General features: G+C 39.8%; 1 protein-coding gene across 3 annotated transcripts in view; it reads left to right on the top strand.

The window, feature by feature from the left end:
* ENOX1 (ecto-NOX disulfide-thiol exchanger 1) overlaps positions 1-13,283 on the top strand; it is a 371,002-nt gene that overhangs the window by 271,691 nt on the left and 86,028 nt on the right. For all 3 annotated transcript variants that reach the window (XM_086741768.1, XM_086741750.1, XM_086741760.1), the window contains exon 8: positions 3,323-3,556. In XM_086741768.1, coding sequence (XP_086597894.1) covers positions 3,323-3,556 — 234 coding nt within the window. The remainder of the gene's footprint in view (positions 1-3,322; positions 3,557-13,283) is intronic.

The raw sequence follows: 13,283 nt of genomic DNA, 5'->3' as shown, positions 1-13,283 counted from the left end.
AAAAATGACAAGCCAAGCATGCAGTTTGTGCTAGCTGCAGTCCTGAGCAAAGAGATGGGGAAAAGGGTGTGTGAGGGCAATTCATTGCCCATGCATGAAGGGGTGACAATGGCAGGTGGTTCCCTCATATATTCAAATACCTTTGAACATCAATGGAAAGCGCCAGCCTCCCAGCTGCCCCACAGCTCAAAGTTGCCGACCCAGATGGGTGCATGAGGATCCCATTTACAAAATAGGGTCTGCCAGTTTTGCACCCATTGCTACACAGCATCTTGCTGGCTATCAACTCATCAAGGAGTCTGTTCTTCACTGGCTAGGCCATTGGTGCTGTAGTGTCCACAAAGCCTCATTTAACAGTGCAAGAAGCCATGCCAAAGGCTTTTCCTGTTTTTGTTAAGGGAAAGAAGTCAAGCCCTGAACCACCTGATCTGACTGGCCCTGCTCTACGAGGGGGATTGGACTAGGTGACATCCAAGGTCCCCTCTGACCCAGGTTGTTCTAAGTTTCTGTGCTAGTGGAAACCACCTGGCTGGCTGACCACCTTCAGTCTTAAGAGTTAAAGAAGCAATTAGATTTTTTCAGTGTGATGCATGGGCAATTTCAAAAATCTGTTAATTTGGAGGCACTTGAACTGGTTACCTAAAGGGTAACCAGTGCTACACAGGGTACTGGGTTTTGAACTGCAATTTACACCATTCAGTGTTCTTTTTTTTTATCATGATCCCCATTTATTTAAAAATGAAGGTCACTAATAAAACTCGACTGTGCTGGTGCACATACAACCTATGGATGCACAGTGCTTTTCATTATTTCTTTATTCAGATTAAGTGGGGCTTTGAGGTCCACAAGAATCATGCATTCTGCAGTGCGGTGTTTCTCACTCTGTCCATGCCCAGTGTGCTCCTGCCAACGGTGAAAAAAAGATGAGGGCAGAGGAAGAGAGATTGTGTCTTCCTGGAAAATACAGCCCAGCTGGGATATCTAATTTTAGGTTCATGAGACCTGGGACCTTGGCAGTGTCCTTTCACATTGCTGATAATGCTGTTTTGGCACAGAGCAATCACTGTTTGAGGAATGCAGCTGGTGAGTCGAACTGGGAGGAGTTAGCATTTGTCATGGTTATCAGAGTAGCTGCACGACTGACCCCTCTTGGCTGACCCCTTTGTGTCTACACCTCTGTGGATAAAACCACATAATTACTCCCTCATTAGTTCAGGGCCCAGCTCTCAAAGGTCGCCCACACTCTTCTTCTATTATGTCTCACTGAATATGGTGTACCTGTAACTCTTCAACACCTTATGACTAGAGCTACATGTAAGACCACAAACAGCCTTCTGGGGAAAAAGTAATGCTTACTCCTCTGAGTAAGAAAAAGCAGAGCAAAATAAAGGGGGCTTTAAAATAACAAACAGTCCCCTCATTTGCCTCTCTTGCACTATTCAGTTCTACTTCACCCCAAATTTGTGCACCTTGGAGACCAGATTTGATAGACTCCATGGAAGTTTTTTATGCCTTTTGACTTTGTAGGACCTCTGAAACACTTAGCTTAGCTTAGCTTGAGTTTTTCATCTGGGTTTGGGCTCCTTGCTGGAAAATGAAAGTCATACCTCTCCCTCACTGACAGTCTGCTTAGCTAAACTCCACAAAATATTGAAAAAGAAAATGTCGAATCACAAGGCATTCAGACTGTTTTTTTGGAAGGATCACTACATATATGGATATTTAATGTCTTTGAAGTTATTGTCTCATATGTGCTGTAGTACAGATAGTCCCGTGTATTCATACAACAGGATATTTTTCCAGCAGCAAAACAGAGTATGCCTAGATATACATTTTTGCAAAGATGCTCCTCATCTACTACACAAGTCTTAGCTTTCCTGTCCCTGGAGAGAGTTCAAAAGTGATTTTTAACTGCGGTGATGAGGCACTGAAGTGCTTCAAACCACAGACAAAACACACAACTGAAAGGTAGGTTCTCTGGGATTGCCGTTCAAAACCAGCAAACACGATTTTTCCTGCCATTTTGAACAGGCGTTTCCTGTCCTTGGAGTTATTACACAGTGGTTGTAGTAGTGTGGGTTTCTGAAGAACGTCCGATGTGCCAGCTCATCACAGTTCGTCTCCACAGACAAATGCTGCTCTGCATCTGAGACTACTGCAGTGGGTTGGCATGGAGAAATTAGAGCTAGCCCTGTGCAAACTGAGTAATTTTACCTGCATCTGAGGGCTCTGTTTTCGGTTTTCTATGTAGTATTTTCTCACACTTTCTCTGATTTGGCATTTTAAAAGTTGGAGAAACTACTCTGCAAGTATCTTTCGGCCTTGAAAATAAAACTTGAAATAAGATAGGTGCCCAGCATTTGTTCTTCCACAATATGGTCATGAAAGGCTCCTTTTATAGCTTTGGCATGATTTGTCCTCTGACAGCAGTCAAGGGTTTTAGTTCAGAGCAGGGACCTGTTGTACTGTCATGTAGCCCATGGCTTAAAGCCTTTGCAGTCTGCTAGCTTTAGCATGTGATACATTGACCAAATTATGAATATGTAGAACATTGCTAAAGATGAGGCACAACAGGTTTCATTATTTATTCTGAAAGAAGTCTTGCGAATGCACGTTTGCATTTTAAAAATTACTTTAAAGAATGCTGAACTCAGTTCATTTTTGTTGCCAGATTATTTACAGTGGGGAATTGGGAAGTAGTGTTTGCAATTGTAAAGCCTCAAAATTTGAGATCTAGCATCAATGCAGTTATGACACCATCCTCTGTGGCACAGGAATTTATGTAGCACAATTTTCTCACTCATCTGTAGTTGTGATTTTTTAAAAAAAAAAATTGGCCTTTCTTCATACTTCCAGTTCCTTTGTCATGCTGGAAAAAAAAGCAGTAAATTGTACATGGTATCAACAGGATCTGGGGAAGAAGGACTCTACATTCAGAACAAACCAGATCCTTTTTTAGTAGTTGTTTTTTATGTTTAGCTGGCCTTTACACTTATAGAGGTTGAGATGGGAGTATCAAGTAGAAAAATTACATATTTTGAGAGACTTCTAAACAAGAATGTAAATTGTGTAGCTTTAGGTCAACATTTCAGCTCATCTACTATGTTGATAGGTGATGCAGAAAATTGCAAGGAAAAATGAGTGGATGAATGTTTATCTTCCTTTGAAAACACAATGATCGATAGATCCTGCGTAGGTATGTAGGAATCTCTTAATGTGCATTTTTACTTAGCTGCACTTGGTGGGGGGAAAAAAAAAAAGAAAGAAAGAAAAAAAAAAGGCAAACAAGTCCTGCAACAGTAGTTCTGCTTCTTGATTTCAGGTTACCGCATGCGATTAGGATCTAGCACAGACAAAAAGGATTCGGGTCGCCTTCATGTTGATTTTGCTCAGGCAAGAGATGACTTTTATGAATGGGAATGCAAACAAAGAATGCTGGCCAGAGAAGAACGCCACAGACGCAAAATGGAAGAAGACAGACTGCGCCCTCCTTCTCCTCCAGCAATAATGCATTATTCTGAACACGAAGCTACTTTGCTGGCTGAAAAATTGAAAGGTAAGCAGCATTTGATACTTTTCAGTGTATTATTCCTTAAGAGCAGGAGCCATCCAGAAGTCAGAGCAGGGGAGCTGATTTCTCTCTGATGTATTTCATTACTTACCCTGTTAGCTTTCCCTCCTACCTCTGCCATTTCTATGCCAATGGTAATGATACTCACCCACCTGCTAAAAATGTACAACATCTGTTCATCTACCAGGTTTTTTTTTCTGTTCAGTTGCTGTCATCATCTACCTTGGAAATGCTCTCATAATAAGACAAACTGTTACAAACATCTTTCATATTAAAGGCCTAATTCTTAAAATGTCTTTATTCCTTGACTGATCTGTTACTACATTACATATATGTGACTGTCTCAATTCCTGGCATTTAAATTGCTCTCATGAGCTGCATTTTAACATGCCCTTCAGATACAGTGGTACAACTTATCTCTGATATGCACCATCCATTCTCTTGTTGCCTCTTTAGGGTTAGAATTACTTGTGCAAGATAGCGTCTTGTTTTGGTATGTGTTTGCTTGCTTGTTTGTTTTTTTCTAGGTACACTTACCAAGTTAATATTTTCCAAGGGTGCAGCTTGAGGATTCCTGTCTTTAATAGTTAACATAGAAAGTAAGAAGCAAAGTAATAAAATTATTAATGGTAAATAATTTTTTTTTTAAAAAAGATCAAGCAAACAGCTCCTCATACCCCTTAGAGCTGCATTTCTTTTCATTAAGTGTTTAGCAATTGTGTTTGGCATTCTTTCCCCATGTGATGGCCAAGCACATTACTTTACTGTGTGCCAGGTCACAAGAAATTGTGATTCTTGCCACTGTTTCAGAATTATCCAGATTAGACATAGGCTATCTAGCTGTCAACACACTGGCCTCTGTTCTAACTATGAAACATGTCTGGGAAGCCAAAGGACAGTGCAAAGTGTTGCATCCTTGGAGCATGGAGCAGAGATGCACCCTACTGTCTCTTTGAGTACTGCATTGCTTGCTGTTCGTTGTCACTGTTAGCTTGGTCTGTTACTAGTTTGGCTGACCGATATTCTCACTGCATACACTCATCTGTTAAATAATTCATTAAGTAACTAGGAGATTGGTAAAATAACCCAGATGGATTGATAGACCAGGAGAAAATGAGGAAAGAGGCCCAAATGTAAGAATTTTTAATTCTTACCTAGATTCCAGTCCAGCTCCCCAAGAGGTTATACAATACAATGCAGTTTCAGATCCATCTGTTCCCAGAATCTGTTTTCAGTTGAATATTTTATGAGTCAATCTTTTATAGGGAAGTTTTTCTTTGTGTAGTAAGGCCTAGAGGTTTCCTGAACTAAGCCAGAAAATGCAAGAAGTCTGGACAATTTCTTCCGTATGGCTAGCCATTGCTTAGGGCAACTGAATGTGGGTTTTTGCAAGATGTTTAAGATGTCTATATTTAGAAGGGTTTTTCTTTTCATTCTGGGAAGTTTCCATACTTAATTAAAACTTATTCCAAGCACTTAAATCTTTGGTTCTCCTGAGGGACATTTGATCAGAGCTTAGCATATATGCACGAGTTTAATGAAGAAATATGCTGAGCACGATATAGGCCAACACCATGTACATGACTATTTCTCTAGAAATTAAGATAAACTTTCAGAAATATACAGAATTAAATATAATTAATTAAGAAACCAAATGGTCAAGTTATTTTTTATTGGTTAAAAAATCATTGTAATCCAGCAAAAGAACATATTGCAATTTAAAAAACTTTGCTAATTAGCAATTGCCTTGTAGCAAGATTAGTGGCACCAACCCTGGATCTGTATACATTATTGGGAATGGAGAATGCAAGGAAGCTGCCTGTCATCTCACTACTCATGAGTTGTCTCCTGTACTAGGTACTCTAGAAAGCAAAGGTGGGATTCAGTCATTATACTGATCTGCTTTACATGTCCTATGGCATCATAGCCAGTATCTATAAGGCAGTGGGTAGGATGTTATAGTCTTCCTTGCGCAACGTGGATTCACCATGAGCCCTTTGTGACATCCTAAAAACAGAAGTAAAGCAACAGTAAAGAAACTTCTTTAACTCTGGCAAAGGGCAGTTCATGTCATCATACATTCATGATTTAAATGTGGACTTCAGTAAAGCTAACAGAAGATATATATATGTACACACATGCATACACACACACACACATCTATAAGACTTGGTGTCAGAATCTCAGGTGTCTGGATATCACCAGATTTGCATTGCTGCAAAAGCCTGGACAATTCATCCTAAAGAAAAGAAGGCTCAAAATAGAACTACTCTTGGCAGGATTTACCTTGAAAGATTGTTTTTTGAGCAGATGCTTTGCAGTTGTTTTCTTAAGGAAAGTCATGACCTCCCCATGGTACCCACTTCGAAAGACTCCTGTGCTCTGTTGCCAGCTCATGAGACAGAGCTGCAGGTGCCCAGAGTGCAGGTTTCAGCTCCTGCAGTGCCTCCAGAAGTTCACTGAGAAACACTAGCTGAAAAGCAAGCCAAAATAGCTAAACATCTGTCATCCCAAGATACTGCTTCGCAATCACAGATGTAGACAACTTGGTCTGAATCCAAGCAACTTTTGTTGTCAAAATAACCTTGGAAATTCCTGACAGCAAGGAAATCTGACGGTGAGCAGAGATGAACTAGGCTCATCAGCCAGTCCCCTCTTGTGGTCTAGATATTTATTGAGTCTATAACAGAGGTGACAATATATTTTTTCACCTTCTTCCAATTGCAGTATAAGACTTAAAGAAATCATTGTTTCTGTGTACCAGTCTTGGCTGGAAACTCTCACTCTAGTGTTGTCAGCATATTCCTATTCCTCTCACGTGTTGAAGTCACCTGGTACAGCAGTAACTGCCATAGAGGAGAGTGAGTGAGAGAGTATAGAGGATCTTTTATGCCACTTGGAAACAAAAGTTCATTATGAAATTTCAGCCAAGTAGTCTCTACTGGTATGGAGTGTCCTAGAAAAAAAGAACTGGTTTCTCAAAATGCACTACCAGGTGACTGGAGCTGGGAACTCACTGCATATGAGGCCTTACATGCCTGCAAAAACATGATGGTTTATGACTTGCTCTCCATTCTCTGATCTCTGTGGACTATCTCAAATCCCTTCATATCTGCAAAGAACTTGATTTGAACACTTGATTTATGCAGAAACAAGGCAAATACATCAAACTGTTGACCAGCGTAATTTTTCACCACTTTCCATTTTAGACTGTGGTATACAGTGCTGTTTCATCAGTATATTTTATTTTTCTTTTTTTCCTTTTCCTTTTCCTTTTCCTTTACCTTTTCCTTTTCCTTTTCCTTTTTCCTTTTTCCTTTTTTATTCTCTATTAAGGTCTTCAGGGTCCTGCAAATAAAGTCCTTCAAAACTTTTTCCTTGTTGGCAGTGTGGACATTTTTTTCTGCACCTTTCATGTTGTTATCCAATAATGTATTCACTTTTTTCTCTAAGTGCCTGTGATGTTGTTCCTCTCCCTATCGACGTATTATGCTTTGTTATTGCCGCTTTTCACTATGTGGCAGTGACATATTGCCAGTATCTTGGGTGTAGGTCTCACGGATTTTAGCCTGTAGCTCAAAAATATAGGCCCACACTACTAACTCTTATTGAGTAAACATTTTTTGAGCTGGTCTGCATTGACAATTTGCTAGTGATGTTCTCTGCTGGTCACAGCCAGAGCCAAAGGGAAGAGAAGCCAATGAGCTGATAGTTCCTAAAAGAGGAGTTTTCCTGCATTGGGAAGATGACTTGTCACAAAATACTTGATTTAGATTTGTTTCATGCAATCCCATGCACTCCCATGAAAAAGTCCCACTCTTCATGAGTCCAGCACCTAGAAGGCAGAAGAGACCTGAGCCTGGATTATCACATTGAAATGAGCTCCAGCATTCAAACTAGATGGGTAACAAGGGGAAGAACACGAGCTCCTTCTCATACCAGGGCTATGCTGGCTAGTTTTAGGTTTGTACCACACATTTTAGGTTTGCAATTTGGTTGGGCAAATAAAACCACTATTTAATTTTGATTACAAGGGGTTTTTTTTGTTTGGAGTTTTTCTTTGACCTTCCAAACTACTAAAGTAGATATGAAGGGAAAAAGCAAAATAAAAAATAGGCGCCTTTGTTTAAAATGGTAAAGTAAAATGTCACTTTTTCAAAAGGTACTATTCAAATCTACTTTTTGATCCTTGAGGGAATATCTCAGTAAATTCATAGAAGTGAATTCTGGGAAACCAAGGTCTTTTAGAATGAAGTGTAAATGTGAATTGTCTCCTTAAATAGCCTCTGAGAATAGACTCTGAGTTCTTGTTCTGACAAAACCAGCAGAATATTATGTCTTCTGCTATTACATTACAAAAATGTGACCTTCTTGTCTTCTGGTTCATTGCAGCATTTTGTTTGGTGTGTGTCTTTGAGATTTTAATTCCTCAGTATTTAATCAGATGTGTTATTACTGCACAGTGAGATGTGTCGGTAGATATTTAGGAGCAAATTTGCATACTCTGACATCTGTTTTCCTGGATGTTTTGTAAGCGGTTGAGTAATGTGGTGCCCCAAACATCACACAACTTGAGATAGGCTGAACCTTTTATTCTTAAGTGGAACACCGCTCTGTCAGGTGCATTGGATCAAAACATTTTAATCTGTGTGCTTATGACATTTGCTTTTCAAAGCAGAATTTTGAACATTATGGTTTTCTTAATTCAAGCATATCTGTACCTAATGGTATCATCTTCAGAAATCACTTCTTGCAAATAAGGTCCTTTAAAATACAACATCTGTCTTATTTGTTGCAGGTAGCTAAATAGTTCTACCATCTAACAAAGACATCTCTTTATATCTGCATATCTGTTTTTTAAATATTTTGAGCAATGGAGACATAAATATCTGCAAGTTATATACAATACCCTGGAATTTATCTCCCTTTTAAATACAGTGTTTCTTTATGAGCATAGGAAAGTTATTCATGTGGTATTCATTTTTAGAAAAATAATTTGAAAAATTGAGAAGCTGCTTCTCTGCCAGGCACTGTATTATCCCCTGAAGAGAGAACAGATTGGAAATTTAAATAAATAGATGACAGTTACAGTACAGTGAACTAGCCAGGGATGCATCTTGTGCAAGATTCAGGTAACATCAAGCCTGACAATCTCAACCCTTGCACATCGTTTGAAATATAAACAACATTTAATTGCTTGGGAAATAGGATATTTCACTGAGAAGAAAACCACGCTGCTTTCATTATCAGTCTGCACTTGAGAGCCAGACTTGTGGAGCGCTGCAGAAGCGGTGTGGTTATCCAGAGAGGCAAGTCTCGCGCAGAAAGGATCGAATTCAGTGCAGGGCTATATCAGAAGGGGAGGCAAAACTGAGATCCTCCGGACAAATCCAATGAATGTCAGGTTTAATTGCTGCTGAAGGACTCCAGACTTTTTTTAGCACAATCTTTTTTTAATTAGTGGTATATCAGGACAGAGCCCTACAACAAACATGTTTGGGAGCTTTAGCGTCAAATCTGTTCACTCACCCTTCCTGTTTTTAGATCATCATTTTCTCCTTCCTTCTTCCATATGCTGCTGACATCTGTTGTGACACAATACATCTGGCTTCGAGAGCCTCGCACAGGGGCTGTGAGCAGGCACGGTGCGAGGGCACTTTTGTCTGCTGGCAGAAGAGCGTAGGGTGGGTTCAGCTATTGGCAGCCTGGTGACCCAATTCCCTGGGCACCTCCCTCCAAAAGCCTACAAGAAGTATATTCACTGTTAAGTGTTACTAGAAATGTCCTCCCTCACCTAATCTTTATTGTATCAATGCAAATTTTAAGGCTTTAATATAAACGCACTTGATTAAATGTACTGCACTGCAGAATGACTCAAGTTAATTACTATGAACTGGGAAATTGCAGCTCACCAATCTGAAAGTTTGTGGTGTGATTTTGAGAAATAGGGAGGAAACTCAATACCCTTATAATTACTTTTTATTGGAAATAATGGCATCAGCAGGTTAAGATAATGGATTTCTGTGTCTCACATGAAACACCCACTTCTGGATGAATCTTGTGTGATTTGATTTGGAAGAAAGAGTTTGATGATACAGGGGGGAGAGAGTACCTTTTAAAATATCTTTTAGTAAATGTATATGCATATTTTTATCAACTGTAGTTTCAACTAGTCATTTATTACATAACTGGAAAAGTTTCTTGGTTATAGCATGTAGTTAAGGCTGTTTAAGAAATAGTAAGGCGAATATTAATCATTATTTGAAAGAACCCTTTGGCAGTAAGAATTTGTATTCCTTGATTCTCACTTATTATGCAGTGCCATTGGGTTAAAAATGTTATTAATCACAAAAGTACCAGGCCGATGTGTGTGTTTTGTGGCACAACTCATAAGGTACTCAAGCAAGGGGAAAAAGAAGGTGAGGGTAGTAGCTGAAGAGTTGTGTTTCTAGGTCAGTGGCAGGCGCTATGTACAGGAGAAGCTCTTAAGCCAAGAGAAAAATAGGTCATCATTGTGGCACCAAAAGTGGTGTGTGCTGGGAAGCAAATTGTTCCTGATGCACAGGGGAGCTGGGCTGAACCTGCTGATGAGAGAGGTTAGTAAACCTTTTCCCTGACCTGATTCACCCGCACCAGTCACCCGCTGTGGTTTATTATTTTTTGTATTGAATTCAGTGTTTGTAGTTTAGAAATCTTAGTTAGAGTCAAATAAATTATTAAATCAAAAGTCAGATTAACAGTAACCTTGGCCATACATCCTCCCCTGTCTGCAATTATATGGAGCAAAGAAGTGTGCGTCCTGAACTAGCCTCTACCCCTTTCCCGTAATAGCTGAACTGGGCCCAGTTTGACAAACTGGAACTGGAGTGTGATCAGATCAGCAGCTCCAGGTAGCCCTGACGGCAGTGTAACCATGAGCAAAGGGGTAATGCTGAGCAGGTGGGGATGAGGCAGGGGGCACAACACCTTCCTATGGCTGACAGAGGACAGGCTGTCAATCAGAGGCAAAAGATGGGACATATCCTATAACTCTCGTCCCCTCTCTGTGTGCCCCGCGGCACAGTTAGTCTCAGTGCTCACAAGAACACCTTCAAGGGGTGTTTATTAACTGGGTTTCTACTGGTCAGGGCAAAGCTTAGCATAAGGGCACACCTGTCCCTTCTCATCTTACAGAAGGGCCAGAGGAAAATTAGATCATTAGTGCAACCCAAACCATAACACAGCCAGTACAGGAGCTTTCCAGGTGTAGCCATTAGGGTAAAGAACAACAGCTCTGTCTTTTCAGCATCTCCTTGCAAGCCTAGAAGATTGCATCAGGGGAGAAGGATTAGGAACAAGAGATAGTATGTGCTGACTCTGGACAACACCATGGCTTGCAGGACAACATAGAAGGATTGTTGTGATTTAGACAGGCTCCAGGTGTTGTGGGAATTATATCAGATACCTCTCAAACATTTGAGAAAGCCCAGGGTTGGGAAGATACTGACAAGGCTAAAAGCAACTGTAGCCCCGCGTTCTCGTCCTGGCCAGGAGGCCAGCATACAGTGTCAATCTCAAAATACAGAAATGTGACACTGGCTATACTTGCAATATATCTACAAATGTAAAAATGATAGTAACAAGAGTGAATGCCTAGTTTCAGAGTGATGGATTAGTCTATCTGCTTTCTAATGGCTGAGGCCTTAGACATCATCACCCAAGTTGTGAGAGCACCTTATGGAGGTGCTTAAGGTTGAAAGATCAATAGTCACAACGTTTTAGATTACTCTGAGCTGAATTCTGCCCTGTGTTACACCAGAGCCAGTCCATAAACTGAAAGTAAAATCTCTGTTTCCAGCACTTTTTTCCAGTATAACATTTTGTAGCAGTTCTTGTCATAGCTTCTTCTATTCGAAAGTAAGTTTATTCCAGTTAGGGCTGCTTAGAGGTGGTCACATTGCAAGCAGAAAAACACAAAACATTTGTCAACAATGATTTTTTTTTTTCCATAGAAATATCCCTTTTGACAATTTCCCAAGTAGCTCTATGGATGCATTTTCTTTTCTTTATATTTCATTTCATCTAAGTTGTGAGCTAGGATTTAAGTGTCAAATATCTTCAGTTGATATAAGAGGAGTTTGAAATATCTTATCTCTAGAGGGCTGTGATTGAGTCTAGCAACACCTGGAAATCTCTGTCAACAGACACCCAGCAAGTGTCCTCAATAGCTGTGTAATATTAGAACGATGTAGTGTGCATTACAGCTCACAGTATAACTGAAAACCCAGCACAGGTACACAAATGCCGCATAGGTGTTCTGTAACTGGTGCACTTGTGTAACGATTGGGATTACTCTGACCAAATGTAGACATCTGTTACAGAGAGGTCTGTATATGAGCAGGTCACCCCAGGCTCCCTTTACAGCTGGTTGAAGGAAGCAGGCGCTTCTGGGGCACAGTTCCCCTCACCCTCAAATAGACAGCTAAAACAGGATGGACGAAGTCTGTCTGACAAGTGTCCATCTCATCTGTTGACTGTACTGGGACCCTGGGGTTACTAAATCAAATGTTGACGTAAAGGAGATGAATCCTACCTTATTTGCTTAAAATGTACTGTAATGTGGAGGGAAAAAACAAGCTTTAAGTATGAGAAATAATATGCCGTGTGCTGATTTTAAAAGAACAATTACATATAGGAGCATGTCTTATATAAAGGAATTTATTTTAAGAGTATGTTTTTAAACACTGTATACTTATGTGCATCCTACAGCCAGGGAATAATTTTGAACAGAATTAGAAGTTTTGGTTTGGTTTTTTTTAATGAATGGCTGCAATCATAAGGCAGTTCATGCTCTGCTTAAATTAGATTCTGTTGTTGCATTTCTTCTACTGTTTATCTACTAAATAAAAAATAAATGAAAAATCTAGTATAAAAATCTGATTTTCTAAGTGAACCTCTGATTGCTCAGAAAGAGTCACTGTGTTCCAGATGAAGAAAATTAGTTCTCAGTGAGTTACCTTATGCCAGTCGCTGAGTAAGAATATAAAAGTTAGAAATGAAGGTGAAATAAATAAATTTTAAAACTGTAGAGAAAAGATTTTGTTAACTAATGTGCTCCTGTTGTGCATATATTACCCTCTAGCATTTTTTAATGTATCTTCTAATTATGTAATCAATGAAGATCCTGACGTTTACCAATGAAAGGATTTTCTCCTGCTAGTGCAGAGCCATGAATTAACTATAGCAGGCCCACAGACCTCTGCAGCTCCCTGGAAGTACAGTATGTTGAGAACAGGTTTTTGGCATGTCCTTTTAAATGGGTTGAATCTATGTGGCAGAAAGATGGCATGTTTATGAACGTCCCTTACAGACACCAACTGTGCCTGATAAAAACAAAACAGGGGGAGGGGTGTTTAATTTCGTATAGGCTCTACAGAAAAATAGCACACAGCTGTGTACTGGGGAGAGATTAAAGCAAGAAAAAGGGAAAATGTTTCTGTGCAACTGGTTTTCCTCATGCATCTCGGTGAAACGCTTTTGCTCAGTTCTGCACACTGTTCCTTCACAGGTCACGGTGTACCTCTTCAGAGGTGCTTCTGTGTATCATTTCTCCCAATTTTGCTGTTCATGTCTTGACCTAGATTGAATGGGATAATTTACTGTAAATGATACTTCAGTGTTGGGTGATAAATTACGTGTGATGATACAAATAATGATGTCTACAAGGAAAAAA

Source organism: Chlamydotis macqueenii, chromosome 1 (genome assembly GCF_036417535.1).
Source record: "Chlamydotis macqueenii isolate bChlMac1 chromosome 1, bChlMac1.mat, whole genome shotgun sequence".
NCBI classification, from domain to species: Eukaryota; Metazoa; Chordata; class Aves; order Otidiformes; family Otididae; genus Chlamydotis; species Chlamydotis macqueenii.
Note: the sequence above shows the minus strand (reverse complement) of the source record. Positions and strands in the feature narration are given on the sequence as shown.